Raw genomic sequence first — 21,673 nt, forward strand, 5'->3', positions numbered from 1 at the left:
ATTCTGTGATTCTGTTATTCATAATTCCTAGACATTTGACCTTCTCACAGCTGTCTGACAATCCCATCTGTTGGGAGGTGAGACATACAAGGGAGAAGTTTCATTGCCAATGTATATTATACTGCAGTGCTATCCCCTGAAAATTAACAATCAATTTTTTTTTTACCTGGATTTGGATAGGTTGCCATTTACAGGAAATAACTCATCGTTTAGATTTTAGATTTCTCTGTGGTTGAGAGAAATTTTCATATTCATTTTATCTTTCCTCACAATAAGTTTATTGTTTGCTGATTTTCTACTACTAGACATTTACACACATGACAATATTTTCTATCATGCAAATTAGCGCAACTACCTCCCTTACTCAAAAGTACTTAAAAAAATACTAACAGACTGTTCCTATCTATTAGACTGTATTTAAGAATTTGACAGATTTGTCTAGTTTATTTTTACCCCACATTTTTAGGTTTGTTCTAAAAAAGGGTTTAATATGAGGTGAAGTCAGGGTGATACGAGCAGTTAACTTCAAGGTTAGCTTGACAAAATTTAGCAAATACAATATATTCCCAGCAAACTAACAGCATTTCAGTTTTGTTAAGCAAAATGAAAAAAAAAAACCTCAAACACTACCACCACAGATGAAAAAAAAAAAAAAAAAAAAAAGAAAAAAAGGCTAAGGAAAGGAAAAGAGTGCTATATGACAAACCTTTCCTTTAAACCAAAACAAACATTATTTTTTTGGTAACTTTTTTGGTTTTAGATTTTTTCTTTTAAAAAGACTAACTTAGATTTCAGGTTGTAAACCCACAGATACATTTATTGTCCTGGGACTGCTTAATTTTGCAGAAGTTGCATAGTCTTTGAGTCTCTTCACAAGTAGTTAAAACAGTCACATGGGAGACAGGATGATTGGACTCTAGTTCCTGTTTATTTGCCTTTTCCTATATGTTAAGTAGAATAATGTCCACAGCAAAACATTAAAATAATTGGATTTCAAATACCCGGTTGAGTTTAGATTCAGGTAATGTGCTGAGATGTGAGAATGGTATACTGAAATGCCATAAGCAGTGCTGGGATCAGATTTTGAATATTCAGGTAGAAAATTAGTGGCATACACATTGATCTTCTTGGTGATGTTGACTCATTTTGTGCAAAACCTTCTCCGAATCCAGAAATGAAAAATGTTTTTGGCATAAGTATCTGCTGACTTGAACTCAAATTCACATTAGGTATTTCCAAACTTCAGTTTTTAAACAAATAGCCAACCTAAAAAAACCTCCCAAAATAAAAAACTAAAACAAATTAAAAAAAAACCCCAAACAAACAACAATCAACCTGACAAAAAACCCCTCAAAACCTCCTGACCACTCTAATAGCCCTTTCCTCATGCCCAACAATGCTCCACATGATACAGAGCATACAGCAAAAGTATTTAATACATACTATACTAAACATATGATTAACCACTTTGCTAATTTAGGAAAGACTACCTAAGACCTTGCAGAATTTCATCTTGCCTTACTTAAAACTTGAAGGCCTACTATTGCCTTCATATTAATGGGCATAATAAAAACAAAGATTCTCTATATAAAAATATTCTGTTGCATTCCTTTCTCTATCAATATTTTTGTCTAAAACACATGTTTTTGTTTATGAACCATTGTTTCTAATGTTAATATTTTATCTGTTTAATCCAGACAGCAATAATTATATATAATACAAAATATAGCTACCCTACACACAATAATTTAAACCTTTTAAAAAAATGTTCATCTCCTACACCTTTCAATGGTTCATATATATAAAATGGGAAAGATGTTTATCCTCAGGTTTCACATCACTCACTTCCAGGTTCTTCCAAATGGCAAGCATATGAACAATCAAAGAAAAGTTAAATTATCTATCTGAGTTTTATTCAGAATTACAATTTTTCCTTTTCCCTCCATGCCCTACACTGAAAAATCACACCTAAAATGTCAATAAATAAATATTAAGAACTATTTATGCTACATTTTGAAATAGTCAGAACACACAGTTTGTCACTTTGTTTTTAACTCTATGTTCCTAATGTTTTTGCAATTTTTCAGGGGAGGGGTTGAGATAAGGAACAGACAAGTCCTGTACACAATACATCCAGGTAGTAGGTATAGTATTAAATAGAACAATATAGGAGAGAAATAAACCATGTATAATACAAATATATTTAAAAATCATTAGTAATATCATTTTGGTAGAAATGCACTTTCAAGTGTATCTTTACATTTCAAAATGCTTCATGTAATCAATTTTCTTCTAGATTTTAGAGCATGAAAGTGTTTTTTACTTGCACCAGCCTATGCTGGGCTAAAACCTGAAAATAAAATGAAAATAAATTCACCCTTTTGCTTTTCGAGAACAGAGTATGTTCATGAATACTCTGATCACACATCCACTGGCTAAGTCTCCAAGTTGAGAAAGACAGCTTTTAGAGTAGTAGCAATGAATTTTACTACCACATACGGCAGCACCTTCATTGAGTACAGCATCATTACTTAAAAACTGAACTAGCTCAACAATCCAGTTGATTAGTACTGCAGCATTCCATACTCTGAATTGAATGAGATTAATGCAGAGATGTTTCCTTGATGTCCAACAGGTAAAAGTCACAGTATAAATAGAGAAGCATATCTGAAATTAACTCCACCGAAAGGGTACAAGCAACACAAAGAGATCTGTTGAAATAATGACTTAATTCTTCAAATCTGAGCAATGAAAAATAGGAGTGGTAAAAAAATGGAAAATTTGAGAATATCCAGTGGCTCTCCATGGAGGGCATAGGGATGAATGCAGTCCAGAAGTGTCAAGCTGCTGAACACTAACTAATGGAAAGCAAAGCCTCCAAGAAACTGTGGTATTTGTGCATCAACACTACTAACAGAAAACAGGTTTGAAATTCTCTTCTAAATTTCTTTGTGAGCTATGAGAGAGGGTTGGGTTTTTTTGGTTGATTTTGTTTTAATTCCCATCTTAAACAAAGCTCTTAATAAGCATGAAGAAGATTGCAGAAATTTGGCTGGTAGCATAACCTCACAAATTTTAAGATAAACTGACTTTGTAAACAAGATCTCAATCAATTTTTTCCAGATACACTTTTCTTACCCCTCTGTCAGCACAGGACTGCTGAATCTACAAAGGAATACCTTATACCACTCTAATAACTTGCAGTACACCACTAGTGGGCTTCTGAAGTTTTCCATATTTTTGAAAAGTCAGCAGTTGCCAGATACACATCTTCGTTGTTAACAAAAAGAATGCATTTTTGCTGAATATTTTTTATTAGATTCATACTAGCTAACATTATTTCTGATGCTAATCCAAGATCTTCAAAGCCAGGTGTTTGTAAGTGGTTAAGATACTAAGCTTATATCTCGGATTCTAAAAGATAGCATCTTCCCCTATGCTACACATTTATCTTGTCTGAACTATACCTTCTTCCGAAACTTTGAGTCTTTGTTCTTCATCTGGAGGTTTGGGTGGGGGCCACGCAGATGGAATTCTCCTTGGAAAGCTTCCTTCAATGTAATCTGTTGAATGTGTGGGTTGGCTGACTGCAGCCCAAGTATAAAGCTGGTCTTGCTGTGATTATTAAAAAAAAAAAAAAAGGTTGAGAAGTTCATATAGAAATACAAGCTTAAAATACCTAAGCTTTCTTTTCCAGTACAAATAAATCAATATCCATCCCTATCTCAAGGCAGACTTGGTTTTATGCTCTTCATCTCCTGAAAGAGACTTAAAATAAATCTATATTAAAAGAACTATTTTATTAACATCAGGTAATTAAGTTTTTAGTTATCTACAGCACAATGACATGCTAGGATACAGCTCAGCATCCTTTTGAGCATAAGGAACTCTTTTCCACTTCCTTTCTTAGAGAGATAACACATTCTGTGTATCATGATTGGTTCCATACAGCTGGTTTTATTGGTTAGAGAAAAATATTTCAGTCCGCACTCTACATTACCCTTTTCACTAAATGCACAAGCAAGGAAAATGAGCAGGATTATTTCAGCATAAATTAAACTGATATACTTACTCTTTGCAGCCCTATTTTTAATCATTTCCATTTTCATATTCTTAGAAAAACAGGTAAAAAGGTGAGGTTTCTTTTGGAGTAAAATTAAAAAAAAAACCAAACCAACAAATTAACAGCTAAAAGTATTTTTAGTCCTCTAGGCTCAAATCAGTTTATATCCTTATTACTCAATAGCTTTGAGTTTGATTCTGTGATTAAAAGTAGGGCACATAAAGACTGTCTAATGAAAACCAGGGCAAACTTATGCTTTAAACCAACAGAAAGATTTCACACAATTCAAGTAGTTATTCTCGTGACTCCTAGTATGCATCAACATGCACACCTTGTGATTAAACTTTTAGAATTCTGTAAATTCTATAAAGACCATTCACAGCAACCACATGAGTATCCTAGTAAGTGACCTGGAAAGATGCAAATACTGCAGTACAAAACTGGAAAAAAAAATCAAGTCACAGGATGAAAATACAGTCATATCACAGTAAGACCTTCATACAAAGATGATGTTCATTAGATTTCATTCATGCTGTTGCCTGAGTAAAACATTGGTGATATATATTTTCATGTTACATATTTCATTTTTAGATTAAAACTTTCTTTTTATTTTTTTTTAAAAATTTGAGAGATACTAGACTTTGAAGAGATTTTCAGAGGGAAGAAGAAAATAACACTTTTTCTTGGGATAATCATTATTCTATGTGACTAAGTTTTTACTTGCCTAAAAATAAGTTGTGATAAGGATGATAATGTTCTACTGAGAGCAAGTTACATGGAACAGACAAATGCTGGTTTTAAAGTTAAAAGTTTTGGTTTCCAGAGAGTGTCTCAGTCAGGCTCAAAGGAAGTTCATTAGACCTTCCCATCACGAAAAACATGGCAAAAATCCAGACATATATATAGACCTTAGAAAAAGGTAAAAATAAATGGATAAAAAGCTTAATAAAAAATAAGATCAGGTTCTTTACCTAGCCCTAAACATTATGTTCCTTGAAAAGCCTGTCCTTTCCATTAGAATGCTACTGCATCTGAACATGCAAAAATGTTTGATTAATGAAGTCCTTTGAGTAACTTAGTTCCTTCCCCTTGTGTAATTCCAGCTTTTTAGAGGATATGTACTTCTGAGTTTCTGCTCAATTTCCAGTACTGTTTGAGTAAAAAGCTGAGGAAGGGTCATACCTGTACATACTGTGTAAAGATAAAGAAAAGATGATGGATTTTGCTATTTGTCATGTTTCTGCACCATTTAAATCTCAAAGACACATAGGAAAATAAGATCCAAAAAGGTCATTGAGGCAAACCAGGAAAAATTTTTTCTTGCCCACTCTACTACCTTGCACAGTCAAGGGAACACAGGGAAGAACATACTCTGCAGAGCATTAACTGGTTAAGCACAGTTGATTTTCAATAGGATTACAGGGCAATAAAACAAAAGACAACAGACTGTAGATAATACTGACATAGCATGAATGATGAAGACAAACAGTTAAACTGTTCTTGGACATGACATTTCAACATGCCAGTTCTTCAAAGATATAATACAATCATTTAATAACAGAATTTTGAAGTATGATTAGTCTACAGGAATTTAGATGTATCAAAAAATAGCTCAGAATTATTGTACAGATGGGATACATTATGACGGTAATAAAATATGAAGTACCTATGTTCTTGCTGAAATAATTTACAGCATATAACATATGAGCAGTTATAAATTAAGACATCACACAACTCCATAACTGACTCTCAACTCAGTGTGGGAGCTTTGTTTGTGAATATAAAAAACAGTATTTGTGTGTATTGCTTTTAGGGGGGTCTTTTTTCATTCACTATTCAGCACAGAGAAAGACAATGGAATGAACTCATTATGTAATAGAAATTTAGACTTCCAAAAATGCCTTGGAGGGACTTGCAAAACAATGAAAATGTATCAGCTTTCAACATTTAAACAAGGCGTTTACCAGCAACTACTTTCAGATTACTTTCAAGGTTATAAACATAATTTAAAATATGAAAAACGGTATGACAGAAAGGCATTCTGAAGCTCTGGACTTGAAGCTGATAGTCCATAATTTACACTTTAAAATGGAGAAGATTAACCCTGTCTCTGCTTTCATGCCCTTCAAAAGAGATGAATCATCTCGATGTACTAATTTCTATCTAGTGAAGCTACAGTCCAAAATCTAATGCTTTGTTTGTCTTTGGTTCCTTGTCAGTTAATATACTAACCCATCCCATTTTCCTTTTCCAAATCTGATAATGCCATAAATGCCATTATCATATTATTAGAACAGTTAGAAGAAAGGTATATACAACCAATTCTATGATGTTAAAGTACTATTCAAGCAAAAGAAACAAAATAATCCAAATTAAAAGTCTAGATTTGCTTTTAACATTAATAATCGTAGTACAATTATCCATGATCCTAGATTTCCACATTCAAATTTTTCTCCTTTAATCTTATAATTTCAGAGGGAATTTTTGGTAATTATCATTGTACACACAGTTAGTGAATATGCTTACCGTGATCAAATTTTGAATACCTCTGGGATTTCCACTTCATCTTGCTCAGACTCCACTATTTAGTTTTTAAAGCATCTCTTTTTAGGGAAAAATTACATATATATCCTTGTAATGAATGATCCCAATCTTACTTATTCAGGCTCATTTCTGGGCAGACATTGAAAGCTTAAAGCTCTCTGAGTCTGGTGCACTAAACACGATGTCAAGAAGAGTTTTTATTTCCACACATCCTTACACAGCACTTTCCAATAGTTCTTAAAAGTGCAGAGCATCTGCACAGGGGCAAGGCAAACTGCCTGCAGGATCTGATGGTACCTAATCAATACCCATTTTACCACTTACAGATCTAGCATTTAGAATCACAGAGAGTCAGGTCTGTAGTTTAACTCACTCTCTTCCCAGACAGCTTTAAGTATGCACAAAGAATGGTTTTTCGTAACAACTTTTTGTTCTCTGGTACCACAGTGTTGCACTTCAAGTACCTAACAGATTAATTATTAAATATGTTCCTTCACTGCTTGAGCTGAGCATATGTTTTCCAGCTAGTCTCTAAAAATGGAAACTAGTGCTGTAAGCTACTCAAAGAAAAGGCCTCTAGCAAAGGACACACAGAAAGATGCTGGTGAACCCAGAACTAACGCCATGATCTAGACCTACAGCAAACATCAAAAGTCACTCTGGTGGGCCCGGAGCTTTCAGAAAAGGGGTCACACATTTTTCACACAGAGACGAGATTTGTCCCCTGGGCCACAGACTGAATTACAGATTACTATATCCCTCACTGTTGGAATATAATATGCAACCTTGAATGTATGCTTCATTGTTCCTGGAGATATACAGGTAATACAACCTTCTGCTCAATGTTGCTTCAGTTTTTAATCAGCTGTTTATATGCTTCCAGTTCAAAAAACAAAGCCATTGTGAGAAATGCTTAAAAAAAAGTACAAGAGATGGAGTTGCAATAGCAATAAGTGTACACACATTTGTCCAAAATGGCTGCAAAAGCATTAATTAGCAATGCGAGAATCAAGGGGGAGAAAAATCTGACCAGAAGTATTTTGACAGTACTTGTCAACAAGGAAAAAACAAAAACAAAAATGCAGGCAGAAAAGGTAAGGCAGTATAGAAGCACTCTGCTATCAGGAGTAACCTCTGCTCTTCAGGTCAGCACAGCAGTAGACAGGGAAAGTACTTACCAGTACCTCTAAACTTTTTTAAATGAAAGTGCATTGGTACTAACTTGCCCGGTGGCTCCTATATCAAGCATTGATGTAATTGGATTCTATCTTGTAAGAAATTTATTTTCAAACAGTGAACTTGAAAAACTTTTCACTAGAACCCCAAACAATCAAAGTTATCCTGAAAAGGGGAGGACAGAAGTGTCAGCATGTTTGCAGACAGATATAAATGGGCCAGGATTAAACACAGAGTGGGAGTTACAAGAAGGTTCCTACTCATCAAATCAGTCTGAATTACATTCTTTCAATAGGAGGAAGTGGAGGAGTGGGTAGAGGAATTACCCTGCATTTAAAATGGAACTCCGTAAACTCATAGCAGAATTACATTTTATCGTCCTTGGGATAAGAAGAGATCAGACTCCCTGTCTCAGAGGTGTTTTCCAGGCTAAGAGTTCCATAGAGCTTGTACTGCATTTGTACATAATTGCTTGTCATTTAGTCTGCTTCAAGTGCATGGAAAGAATTTATTTTTTTTCCATTTGGGAAGTTTAATCATTCTAGTATACTAAGTATACAGCCTCTAAAATGAAAGAAAGCCAATTGCATGTTCTGTACTGCATACAAATAGTTAATTGAAGAAGCAAGGTTTTAGTTTGAGAAACTAGAGCCAGACTACCTCAAAATGCTCTGCTTAGCAGGAGACTGCTTTATTTTAAGCAGCTTTTAAAATAAAGAAATCAATACTATCAAGAATGGGGAAAGTGGCTCACTTATTGAGGAGAGGTTCAGTAACAAAGCTCTGTCTTGCCACTGACAGAACCAGAGCAGTGATTAAACATGGCTCTCAACCTGTACTACCTTTGGCTGTATTAGTGAGTACAGATGCCTTTCAAGGTTGAAAAACAGCAAGTCCTTCATGATACTTTAATGTATAGCTGAAGTAGCACTTTATCCTCATGAACTAAATTTGATGCATAAGCATTTTATTTAAGTAGGTTTTCTTCTTGTCAGAGAACCAATTTGCCCCAACAATTAATTTAAAAACACTGTCTCAAAAATCCTGAAACATTTATTTCCTGTGAAATGACTTTAACTTCCTCAACAAAAAAGAAAAAACTTGTTTGATCTCATTAGACTTCGCTCAGGATTCAACACCATATCCCAGTAATATGAGAGGCAAAAAGAGCCAATAGCCCTTCAGTTAGGGCTCTCATGGGGAAAGAAATCTGGAAACTAAATTTCAGATTCCCACATCTATACTTACTCTGTTTCAGAGTTATTGTTTAGGTCTTTCTATTCACCAATAACTTCTGCATTAAATATAGCTGAATAGATTGAACTGCATACAACAAACTTTTCTTGGAAGGGGGAACAGTAGCTAGCTTTTTACAAAATAGAAGAATATCAAGATCTAGCCACATCCAGCTTGAACTCCCACTTGGAAGGCCACATCCCAAGACCACTACATTATTAGCTGTTACTTGGATGACCTGACGGTTCGTCCTTTCTCATTAACCCTCCAAAAAATGTAAGCCAAGACAAGAAGTTTCGCCATCAGGAGTTGTTTTCACTCCTATTGACACAGTTCCACAATAAGCTTAGATTCTGACAAATCTGAATTGCCCAAATAGAACTTAGAAAATTCCTTTCACTTCTATTCAATTTGACAATGTGATTATTACTACTATAAAAACTTTCTCTTGGAAAGAGACATGCAATATACACAAACTCAACTCCCTCTGTATTCTCAATTCCAAGCTAGAAAATAGACATTGTTTTATGACTGAAATTCTTAAGAAAGTGAACTAATGTACAGACAGTCATAAAATATAAAGATCTCTAGAGGTAACAGGCTGACCACCTTAACCTTATACACAATGATTCTCAAAATTTCAAACAGATCGTGTAAACTTAACATACAGTATATGCCTCTTGCAGCAGTTCTTCAGAATAACAAGCAGGTAAGCAATATTCTCTGCAAAAGACCTAGCAACATCCTACACATAAACTGTCTCAGTTGAAAGTGTATCCAGCAGCATCACTACAAGTAAGTAGATAGAAGAAAGAAAAAGAAAAAAAGAGAAGGAGTAGAAGAGTGTAGGGCCTGAGCTAACAGCTATAAAATAAATAGGCAATTAAAATAAAAAAAAAAAAAAGAAAAGGAAGGTGGGAAACAGCATAAAATTAATATTTCAGAAGTGATCAACCAATTGTTTCCATTTTACTAAGTTCAGAAATATTCAGAATTGCTTGCCACAAAAGAAAAGGTGTCACAAAGTGTGATTGGGCAATGGAAGAGGAGACATGGGGGCTTTGATTTAGCCAAAATGAACTGCCATGGTATGCTACATTACAAACAAAGATTAAAACAGCAGATTAACAATCTGTTTTCTCTGTTCTAGTCCACAATTTTAACTTGTTAACTTTTAAAGTCTTATTCGCTATTGACCTCCAATATACTGCTTTGACAAATTTCATAAAATGGGACTACGTTCAGTCTTACACATTTTATGCCCAAGCAATGAAAGTATGCTTGAAGAAATGCAGCATTGCAGAAATGCTGCACTGTTGCAAGCTCTGTGTTGCAGTTTGGAATTGAAGTTCTCATAGTTGATATCAGTTCTTGGGAAAGTTCTTTTGACACTGATCATTGTTATTTTGGCTCTCTGACTTCTGAGAAAGGAGTCTATTTGCAATCTGTTTATCTACTAATTTTCAGACTGGCATAAACAGTGCAAATAAGTTAAAATTAAGTACTGTCTTGGTGCCACTAATTTCTCTTCCTTCTGACCTGTGAAGTCCCACCATCTGCTACTACTCAGCAGAAAGAAAGCAGTGTCTTTGTTTCCTTAAAAAGCATTTGCATCACCACAGGTGGCCAGGAGATAATAGGAAAACAGTCATTTTTATAGCATTTCCCATTCATGCTGTCTGTCTCCCTGCTTCCTTGGGGAAGCATTATTTCAGAAACAGAGGACAGCCTAGTCAGGCATCTCAACTACAAATCTCAGAAGGGGAAGTAGCTATCCCAAACTGCCAAACATGACTATGTATAAAATCACATCATAACACAGTAAAGAAAGATGCCATCCAGAAGATGTCCATTTAGGTCTTTCATCACAGAATATGCTGAAATAATTGATAAATTGAGAAGGAATTAACAGCCGTACTCAACACAGTAACAGCGTTAAATAAAAGCACTGTAAAAAAGATGTAGAGAGTTAGCCCAGCTAAAATGAAACCTGAGACAAAGAAAGATGAACATTTAGTGTGCATTTCAAATACATATGGAAGAAGATATTGCTGGATAATATAACTTAAAAAAAAGGTAGTTATTGGATCCTTCAGAGTGCAATAGAGATGAAGTTCCTCAAACAAGGAGTACAGTATGAATACGAAAGTGTGATCAGTTTTCCTCTCAAAAGCATTTATAAAATTATATCAGAAAGTCCCTATCACAAAATAATTTAAGTTTTCACTGAGAATTTAAGTGTTTTAAACCTAATGCTCAGAAACAACACACAAAGTTACTGGGAAGGCTTGTCAGAAAAAGAGTAGAAATTTGCTATGAAAGAAAAAAAAAAACCTGCCCATAACTTAAGACTGTACAGCGTGAACTGGAAAATCTGAAACGAGAAGTCATACTTGGGGGCTACACAACCACAATGTATAGGAATTGTAGCTACTGGATAAAATGCAAACACCGAGTACTGTCAATATTTCTTAATAATGCAGAGATTCTAAATAAAGTTGCCTTGCATTGATAGGAAAATTCCAGCTTCTTTCATTGCTGTGTGAACACTTTAAATTCTAATGCAAATGCTTGTCTCTGAAGATAGCTATCTTACATCTTCTGTGATACATTATTAAGAGAGGAGCTAAGCAGGAGATGAAATTTTACTTGTGAAAAACTGTTATCCTTTAACAGGTGTCTCCAAAAACTTGCCTGTGGTTACATTCTTGCCAAAGATGCCCCATTTACAATCTCACGTTTATTTTACCCTAATAGGATAGTATAATGTGGTAAAATGCTAAAAAGCTCAAGATTGCAGCTGCACTATATATAGCAAGGAAAGTAGTTCTCACAGCTAAAAAGTAACAGGACAAGAGCAAATGGCCTCAAGTTTAGTCAGGGGAGGTACAGGTTGGATTTTAGGGAAAATTTCTTCACTGAAAGGATGGTCGAACATTGGAACGGGCTGCCCAGGGAAGCGGTGGAATCACCATCGCTGGAAGCATTTAAAAGGATTGTGACCGTGGCACGTAGGGATATGATTTAGTGGCTAACACAGTGGTGCTGGGTTAATGGTTGGACTTGATGATCTTAGAGGTCTTCACCAACCTTAACAATTCCATGATTCTATGATTTGGCACTGAAAGAGTTTTTCACAAAACATTAATATTACATATCATTCAGTCAAAGCACTTTTTTTTTTTTAATTTGAGTCTTAAAAACCCTGTTGAACAATTCCCAACTGCTAAAAGGGGAAAAAGATAAAAGGCAAGCAGGTAACAGCTATTTAAAAGGCAAGAAATTTTTTCACAGAACGTGCTCTGTGTAGGCTTTTGCTAATCTATCTTTCTATAAGTTGCCCATTTAATTGCTTGACCTTATTTTTAATTTAAAACCTCCATTTTTCTTTTATAAAATACTAGCAGAAGTATGAAAGACTAAAGATAGCCTTATGAGTAAGAATTCATGACACACATGAGGTAATAATTAGCAACCTCTCCATGAAACAGGAAACTAGCAATCAGGGAAATGTATTTCTAGACAGGGAACCTGCCGCTGAACACTTACTCTTTAAGATACTCTTTACATTTTAAAAGTAGGTAGGAAAGGCTATAGCAAAAGCTTTCACTTCTTCTCAACAGTAAACATCTTAAAAACCCCAATCCTGTCTTATTTCTGTTACTTTTAAAGCTTTGTTCCACTTTTATTTTTCAGACTAATCTTTTACTTTGAGCATCTGCCACCATCTGTTCAAAAGAAATAATTGATAAAATGGGTCAAGATTGAACATGCAAGTTTTCTCATAAGTTCTTAAAACAGTTCTAAAGTTTCTGTCCTTTGGACTATAACCTGAAATTTGACAAAAAGGCCAGAGATACTTCATGAACATACCATCTCCAATCATCATTAAAATCTATCCAAAAACCTGAATAATTTATAAGCCTGTGGAATCTGGTCACTATCCTTGGCATAAATTTGATAACAGCTGCTAGTTCTCTGAAGATTTGTGCTTTCGTTTGGTATTTGTTGATCATTCATGTTTGCCATATACTAGAAAAGTAGTAAGCATCATACCCACAAAGCACAGATACACCAGAAACACAAGTGCTAAGAATTTAATTTAAACTGGCTTCCAGGAGCCATTGTAATATTATCCTGAGAAACTAAGAGCTGTAAAAGTTGTCTTTACTTTTAATACACTGCTTCATTTCAGTCAGACAGAGGGGATCCTAAAAGAAATTTAAAAGAGGGCATGTACCATTATTTAATGCTCCACACTGAAGCCTAGAATATCTTGGGAGAAATAAAAAAAAATCAAATAGATCTCTTGTACATTGCTGAGAAAAGAGACACAAGATTTGGGTACACACTTCTAAGACATGGAGAAGTAAAGGTGACCACCAGATGTGAGTAATAAAGAAGATGAGAATATAATCAGAATGTGCAATTACAAACATTTCAAGACAGCAGAGAGTTCAGCATTAGCCATGTTAAATTAAATTCACTGGAGGACATCCAGAAAAGAAGATCAAAGTGAGAGAATAGGTCTTCTAAATAATGTTTATATTCATCTCAAGCCATGAGCAATAGATTGTAGAATGAACAAAACTTACTGAATTGTTTTCATAAACTGTAACCTAACCTCTTCAAAAAACAAAGTCTGTGGGACTACACTTATGCAAGAGGGGAATCATGGACTTTATTCAACATAAAAAAATGATAAGCTAAAGCTCAGAAATGCAGGGGATCAGTCACAAAAGGAGAAAAGAAAGTATTAAAGGAAGGACTTCAGTGGAAAAAGGGTTGGCAATTCTGAAAAAAAAAAATAAAGGAATGACCTAAAAGACTTTACAAGCACCAGATTAAGATGCAAATCAAAACAGTCAAATAAGTAACATTAAGGCACAGGCAAGCACCATACCTGGATGGAGAAGGGAGGAAGGACAACAAGGTGGCAGACAAACCTGTCTGGGATCAGGACAGGGTTACAGGAGCTTTGTTGATGGTAGTTTTAGCTGAGTGAAATATCAGCCAAACTGGAGGCAATCCAAGGTTGAACTGGGGGCACATCTGAAGAATTCAGAGATGAAGGAAGAATATAGGACTGGCTGTGCTCCCAATTTAGGAGGAATGTCAAAAAAGATGTATTTCTTAATTGTAGATGGGTGAAATGTAGGTGTTAATTAAGTTAGTCTGATTCCTCTGTCTTTGAAATAAATGGTTAGATCAACACTAAAATCTTGCTCTAATGAGTTAAACAAAAAAATAAACAAAACTCAAAAACCTAAAAAAGAAAAGAATCCCAATGTACAGACATGGAAAGAGATGCAGAAGGGGACACAACTTACAGATATTACATGTCCTTTTTAAAGTAATATAAAGCATCACCTTTTTTTTTCCACACTAATAATTAATTATTTCATTTCCTTACATAAAAATTAGTGCTTATTTCCTGTAAAATATTTTATTTGTTCTAAGAAGCAAAATCAACTATACTGCCAGTTCTAGCCATTTTCATTTAGTAGAACCTGTAATGAATAAACAGATAGGTGCACTGTGGTCACCAAGGCTGAAGCAGAAACATATTCCAAAACTCAATAGCAGCAGGTCTCACCTTCCCACCATGTGGAATTCAGTTACTGAGGTAGTAGTATTCAAGACAGATGTATGCTCCTTTGAAGTAGGATGCATTACTTAGTTACAAACACAGGGCTTTACACCTCTTCTGACATTGTGTTACAGGAGTGTGATCTATTTAGGGGATTTATGCCAAAAAGCAGTCGTAGAGGCTGTGACATTTGTGGCTTAATGATAGACCAAGTCAAATTAAGATCACTGCTAGGCCAGCAACATCTTAAATTGCTGATTTTGATACACGGTTCACATGGCACTAGGCTACTACAATGTCCATCCTACTGAATATATTAAATGACAAATAACTAAAATAATTGTTACTCAGACAAAGCATGGTATACCAGTTAACAAAAGAGCCTTTTCTGCTCTTTCACAAACTTTGAATTTGATAAAAAAATCTGTTTATTAGTGAGGAGAAATTTTTTTAAGAATACTGTATTCAATACTCTAAAGCTGATTAGCTGAATATATGTAAAAGCGGAAGAACTGAAAACATTACCAAACTCTTTTAAACAACCTGAAAAATAAGAAAATTGCCTTTTTCAGTAACTTTCTTGAGTATATTTAACCACAAGCATTTTCAAATGCTCTGTGATTTTAAGTTGCCTGAGTAACCTCAGTTTTATAGTTACACTGCATTTTTCAATTAGTTTCAAAACACAGTTAAAAATGCTTTAAATGTTGCTTCCTAAAAAAACACCAAAAAACATAAACATATAACATAATATTTTTAGACGAACCATGACATGACTTTGTAGATAGGCTAGGTTGTCTAGGAAAGCTTGTATAAGAATTCATTAGAAAAAAAATATTCTACCTCTTTTCCCTTCACCAGTTGTGTTAAACTATTCTTCAGGAAAGATTAGAAAGATTTAAAGATTTAAGGAGACTCGTGTTCTCTCATATCTATGCCAATCATGTTTTGAGTATTCCTAACCAAGCTTCAGCTTAATGTGTAGAATAGGGATGATCTCAACTATACCAGTAGCTTATTAACTTATAAGTTAATATTTGTACTCTATTTTGAAGTTAATTACTGAAGAGAATATCCCTGATTATCTTCAGTCACATAAACCAGTACAAAATGTCATGTCCCTATGTTGAATTAATTATCCAAGAGGAAGGGAAAGCATGTTAGGTTATGTCTACACCACAAGTTTGTAACAGTATGCAAACACTACCAGTAACAGGCGCCCTGGCCAGATAGCCCAAAGGCACAGATAAAACTGTAGCTGGAATTCCAGCAAATTTCCACTGATCTCTGCACTATTTAGTATCAAAAGTATTTCTGGGGGGAGAGGGGGAAATTATCTCGCATAGACATCCTCTTTGGGTTCTGTAAAATTTTGTGAAATGCTGTGTTCTGTTCTTCCTTTAATTTAGATTCTTGGTGAAGCAGCTATTGGATTGAAATCTAGGTAGTCCTACAGAGTGCTTTGATTCAAAGAAGGCAACTTAATGAAAAAAAGCAGATGAAGAACACTATAGTCGAATAAGATTTGGGTTAAAAAGTTAAGAGATCAAGTTATGGGAGAACCTTCTTATGCTTACTTGTATACAAAAGGGCACTTACCTGAGCTCAGAAAAATAGCTGGCCACTCTCCTAAGGGCAATTTTCATTAAGAGGACTTACAGAATTCTCTCAAGAGGGATAAACCATTAGTAAATCACGTCTTGCTTGGCAAAATAGACAAAAGATAACTTTTTCAGTACTTACATCAAATGTGGGCGTGCTTTGCTGGGCGCTCTGATTACATGGCTCCCTGAAGCAGTCAGTGAATGGAAGCAAAAGACCCAGTGCAATAATGCGAGAGCATAGTTTTTCTGCTTCTTCTTGTGGTGCATTTTCTTGCTGGCTGAAGAGCTTTTCCAGCAGAGTTCGTCCTGTCAAGGTGATGACACAGATCAGTAAGAATTTGCAGCTATCTACAGGACATAAATATTTAGGCATTACAACGTATACTGAAAAATCTCAACTATTATAAGTAAAAATATTAAATAAAAAAAATTCTTGAGAAAAGTCTCTGATAGTAAGTCTTTAATATAAAAAATTTCTACATAGTAACTGTAGCTGATTTGGAACCTGATTAATGAGGATATTCAAGAAAATATATATTGTGTTGGTTGCACTGTGGAGTAGGAAAAAAAAAAACCACGAGATGTTATTGTAGCATCAATTTCCTATTTACTTATGTTATACAATTGTCCTGAAGGGAAAACTGAGGTATTACCAAGAAATGAAGCAATCCTTTTGAGGACATCAACAAAGTTATTATAGAATTAAGTCTCCCAATTCCTGGAACGAGCCTTTTCTTTCTTGAATCATAAAATTATCAGTCTTTGAGAAATTGTGCTGTTTCTTTGGAGAAACTCTCAATAAAAGAATAATAACAAAAAAACCCTGATAACTATTCTGCACAAAACTGTATTTAATACAGTTCTAGAAGAGCAGAGTGCTCCAAAATAAAATGCAGTGTCACAAGCAGCAATTCAGAGAAGTAAAACTTTTAAAGAGTAAGATTCTTATTCCTCTTATAGGGTCATATTTCATGATCAAAGTGTTTTCTTTGTCATCTAACCAGAACATGAAAGGAGAACATATGTTATAAAGAATATTACTGGAGAAAATGTTAGTGGTTTGAAAGATCATTATGCTTCATGCAGTTAGCCAGAAACAGACTACAAAAATTAGTCCACAGGTTTCAGTAAAATCGACATTGTAAGAATATTAAATTCCTTGATTAAGGTCTAAAATATCAAAAGACAGCAAAGTAGATTCACAGGATATTGATAGATTACATAGATCTACTAGAAGAGAAAAAAGAGATGCAGTAATAAAGTTAATTTTATGTTTGAGTATGAATTAGATGTGAATACAATGTGTACCTCAATAAGTTTCTATGATCTGTTTTTTCCACCAATCCACTCAAAGTCAAAGGTATTTTCCAGAAAAAAATATACTAAAACACTTTCTTAATGCAATATACTAATGATAATTCTACTGGTTTTTACACAGAAATGCAAGATTTCTGATTGAATATTGATTTTATTCAAAATGTAAAATTTCCCAGGCTTTCTGAACATACTAAAAAGATTTTTTCTTTTAAACATCTGGATGCAATTTTAAAAGGATATTGTAAGTGACATTTAGCGCAAAGTTTCTGTATTATTTTAACTTCATGTGGCAATACAGTCTAAAATAAACATTGCATTGAAATGTTGGAAGTTATTTCTAAGATTTTCCTCTCCACATCTAAAGATCTGATAATTATCTGATTATTAATCCAAGTTTCCTAGCCCTTTATTAGACATAATACAGTACATTCAAGGGCGTAAGATAGGAGATAATAAATTTTGTTACATTTGTCAATTAGTTTGCTCCTGTTCCATGGTTACACCACCTAAAAGGTGATGCTAACAAATCTGCTTATTCAACATAGTCCTCTATTAGAGTTCAGTTATTAAATCTTCAAAGTCATTTATTAATTGAAGATGGTCTTTCTTATTGAGTGATATGCACTGTAGTTTTTAACAATTTACCCACAGTTGTAACGTACAGAAAGGCAACAGTATGAAACCATGGAAGCAAAGAACAAATAGGGAGTTATCTGCCAACAGATGTTTTAGTGATTTTAGTCATTTTTTGTTTGGGGTTGCAGTTGCCAAAGCTTAGTAGTGCTGTAAAAGATGAATAAAAAACCCTAGCTACTGCCTGTCTTACTGCAATAAATGGATTCTCCTAGCTGTAACTGCTGAGGTTAGGCCATATAAGTAATTTTAGAAAAAAATAAGAGTATAAGACTGGCATCACACTAGCACTAGGGGACCAATAGTAGCACTTCTGCTAGTATTTCTGGAGCAAGGGATATCATATTACCATAGTATCACCTTCTATCTCTGAATAAAGTTCAATGACATGGAAAATGGTCTAGATAAAAGAGAGGCCACAAGTAAAGATGAATGGGGAAGTCAATGCTTTACACTTATCTAAAATGCACAGAAGAAAAAATAATAATAAAAAAGTACACCAAATGAAGATCACTTTGCACACACACAAAATAGGATTATGCAAGAAAACTACACATTTCTTCATGCTATATTAAATATTCAAATGTTATCCATGACTTCTGAATGTCAGACTTGCTAGATTTCTTTTTTTAAAGGTTTTTTTTTTTTGGTCTGGATGTTTCAACATTTAAATAATCTTGCCATGTTTAGAGAGTCTTCTGCACATTCAGAACCAGAATAGCCTTTCCCTTTTGCTTTAACCTAATTAGCACGAACAATATCTGTAAATTACAAAACAGGAAATGATGCTCTTTTTTTCCTTAATCCTCCCATTCATTCATTATTTTTTATAGCACTTAACAGTCTTGCTCAAGTTCAAATACCTTGTTCAGAATCCTAGTTGCTACTTGGTTGTGGTTAATTTGTATAGCAGTTATTAACTATTGTCTAAAAATACTTTAGCATTCAGGCAATATAAAATAAGTATATACGTAAAAAAAGTCATCAGTGTACTTAAGTAATGCAGAGTACAGTAAGATAAATTATGTCATTTTGTCCATCTGAACCTGAAGTAGTCATGGAATAAACAGGATAGTAAAAATTATTTAATTTTGTTAGTTGGTACTTTTTAACCTAAAAGAATTGATCATTTGATTGAAACTGACTTTCGTACTATTAAGCTGTTCTTTGCATCAACTATTTGTTGAGTCAAAAAAATAAAGGTTCTCAACGCAAAGGTAGTAATGTTCATATAAAGCTGTGCTCTAATGCAGCTCATGTGTTCCTTGTAATTGCTATGGAGATCTGAGGACAGACACAGAAATTTAAATTACGGAAATACATTTTGTCCGTTCAGTTAAGACCTTTTACCAAATGCAAGATGAAAAAAGTTCAATTTTAGAAGCATAGAGAAATAGTTTCGCTGCGAGAAGCTGTGAAAAAAAATAAATCTCTGTATCAACAATAAATAGATTATATGTTCAAAGCATTTAGTGGGCAATATATACAGAACATACTGTTAAGCTGCTGAAGTTTTGTACATAACTAGCTAGGGCTTATAATCAAATTGAATGGTCAATTCAAGTGTAAGAGCCACCCATCCTCCATCAAAGCTAAAGAACAGCCAAAGTTATAAAAAGGACAGTACATGTTTTTCTTAAACAGGAATGAGGAGGTAAATCCTATCAAAAGAAAATGTGTTGATACGTGAGAATGTCACTCATTTCCTCAAGCAAACACCATGCTGTGCTGCAGTGCCCGGTGAGGGAGTTGCTGTGCCACTGTAGTTCCAGTGAACAACATTTGAAAGCCCCCACTTACCAAGAATTAGTTCCTCCCTTGTTAAGGGCATCTGATATTTCTCTTTCACCTAATTTCAGGTTAAAAGAGAGCTATCATTAAAACAGAAGCATTTCAGTTCCAAAGTTCTCTGTGGTCCAGGAAAGTGGGGGCTGAATCTGCCCCAGCCTCACTGCCCTCTGACCCCACCTATGCCTGCATTTGACATCAAAGTAAGAGACAGTTGAGAAGCAGCAGGAATCACATTTATGATTTGATTCAGGGCATGATGAAGGTTATATTTTTTGTTTAGGTTTAGCAAAATATCTCTTTACCACCTCCACAAGCCTTTAATGACTTCTGTTTTGAACCAGAAATGGTTTGCCAATACCCTATGTATTTGCACTACAAGCAGTTGAAATTAATTCAAACTAAAATTACTTGGTGTCTATATGCGTGAAATTGACTGTAAAATGTTAATCTCTGCATCTATATGCTAAACAGCAAAAACAAAATCATAGCCATATTTAATGGATTGGCTAGATTCCACTCAACTAGAAGATTATAAATAAATTATAAGAAGATTATAAATAAATAAATAAATGCAGCAGCAACAGCATTTGGCCTCAGAAACCACTAACCACCTCATATTCATAACTTACAGGAGGTAATTCCTTCAATAGGTGAAGATGTTTGCAAATAGCCTGGAATAATTAAATGATTAATAATTTCATAATTATTAAATGATCACTGATTTCTGCTATAGGGTTAAATGGAGTGGTTAGGAGTTTCTCTTGGTGCCTTACTTACCATGAAAACAGTAAAGACTAAAATCATATATCTCTCAATCTCTGTTTTCCCTAGAAAGTTAAATTCCTATTTTTTATGTTTTAAACAACCTTTCTTCCCAGAATTCCCAGATCATGAAGTTCCTGAACCCTATTCTTACCTTTCCCCTAATTAGTTTGGTAAGGGAAGGGAGGCATATTAAGTTTTGAATTAGACAAGAACTGCAGCTAGGTTTTTCTGATAGAACTATGGAATGTTGAAAGCATGTCCAGTACTGTCTACAGAGAAATGCAAGTAAATCCTATATCAATGAATTCACTTTATAGCTCTTTTCCTCTATGATTTGCATACAAGACAAACCTTTCAAAGAGCTACAAGGTGAGCAAGAAAATCCTTAAGAAGTAGCAATATCATGAAAATGTTGTTAGCTTTGAATTTGCTTAATTATTGAGGGGAGGGAGAGGCATGAATCAGAAGCGAGAATCAGAAGAAAACTACAGTAGTCACAGTCATACAAAACCCACACACACATGCACTGAGGCACTGCACTACAGCAGAGCTTGCAATAATGTTTCTCTGAGGATCTTGCTGTTATAACCTCACATTTATCTTTAAAGATGTGCCTTCTATCCTCCTTATGCTGGATTCATGAAAGCTTGGGAGCACAGCTGTCAGTGAGCACCAGCTGAGACTAATGATCAAAGTGAGCTATACTCCAAAAGCTCCCCCTTCTGCCGGTCTTGGTGATTCTCTCTCCTATCAACCAGAACACTATACAACTGACTTTCACCATTAGCACAGCAGCTGCATCAGCACATCTTAACACTGGAGACAGACCTTTCCATTTTAATTCTTCCTAATGCAGAGTGAACAGCTTCACTAGACACCCTATTTATTCACCTTAAGGGTTAATTTGACTTGTGAATGTACTGCTTACATCTTCGAAAGCTTAAATCCGCTTGC

At 34.6% G+C, this 21,673-nt stretch overlaps 1 protein-coding gene across 5 annotated transcripts in view; it reads right to left on the bottom strand.

Annotated features, from left to right (window-relative positions):
- The window catches only part of FMN2 (formin 2), a 159,693-nt gene that overhangs the window by 124,869 nt on the left and 13,151 nt on the right, over nucleotides 1-21,673 (bottom strand). For all 5 annotated transcript variants that reach the window (XM_039388766.1, XM_039388773.1, XM_039388771.1 and 2 more), the window contains exons 2-3: nucleotides 16,353-16,519; nucleotides 3,468-3,615 (exon numbers count right to left, since the gene is read on the bottom strand). In XM_039388766.1, the coding sequence (XP_039244700.1) occupies nucleotides 3,468-3,615; nucleotides 16,353-16,519 (315 nt within the window). The remainder of the gene's footprint in view (nucleotides 1-3,467; nucleotides 3,616-16,352; nucleotides 16,520-21,673) is intronic.

The sequence above is a fragment of the Pipra filicauda genome, unplaced genomic scaffold, assembly GCF_003945595.2.
Source record: "Pipra filicauda isolate LSUMZ 115617 unplaced genomic scaffold, ASM394559v2 scaffold122_size2191957_pilon, whole genome shotgun sequence".
NCBI lineage: Eukaryota > Metazoa > Chordata > Aves > Passeriformes > Pipridae > Pipra > Pipra filicauda.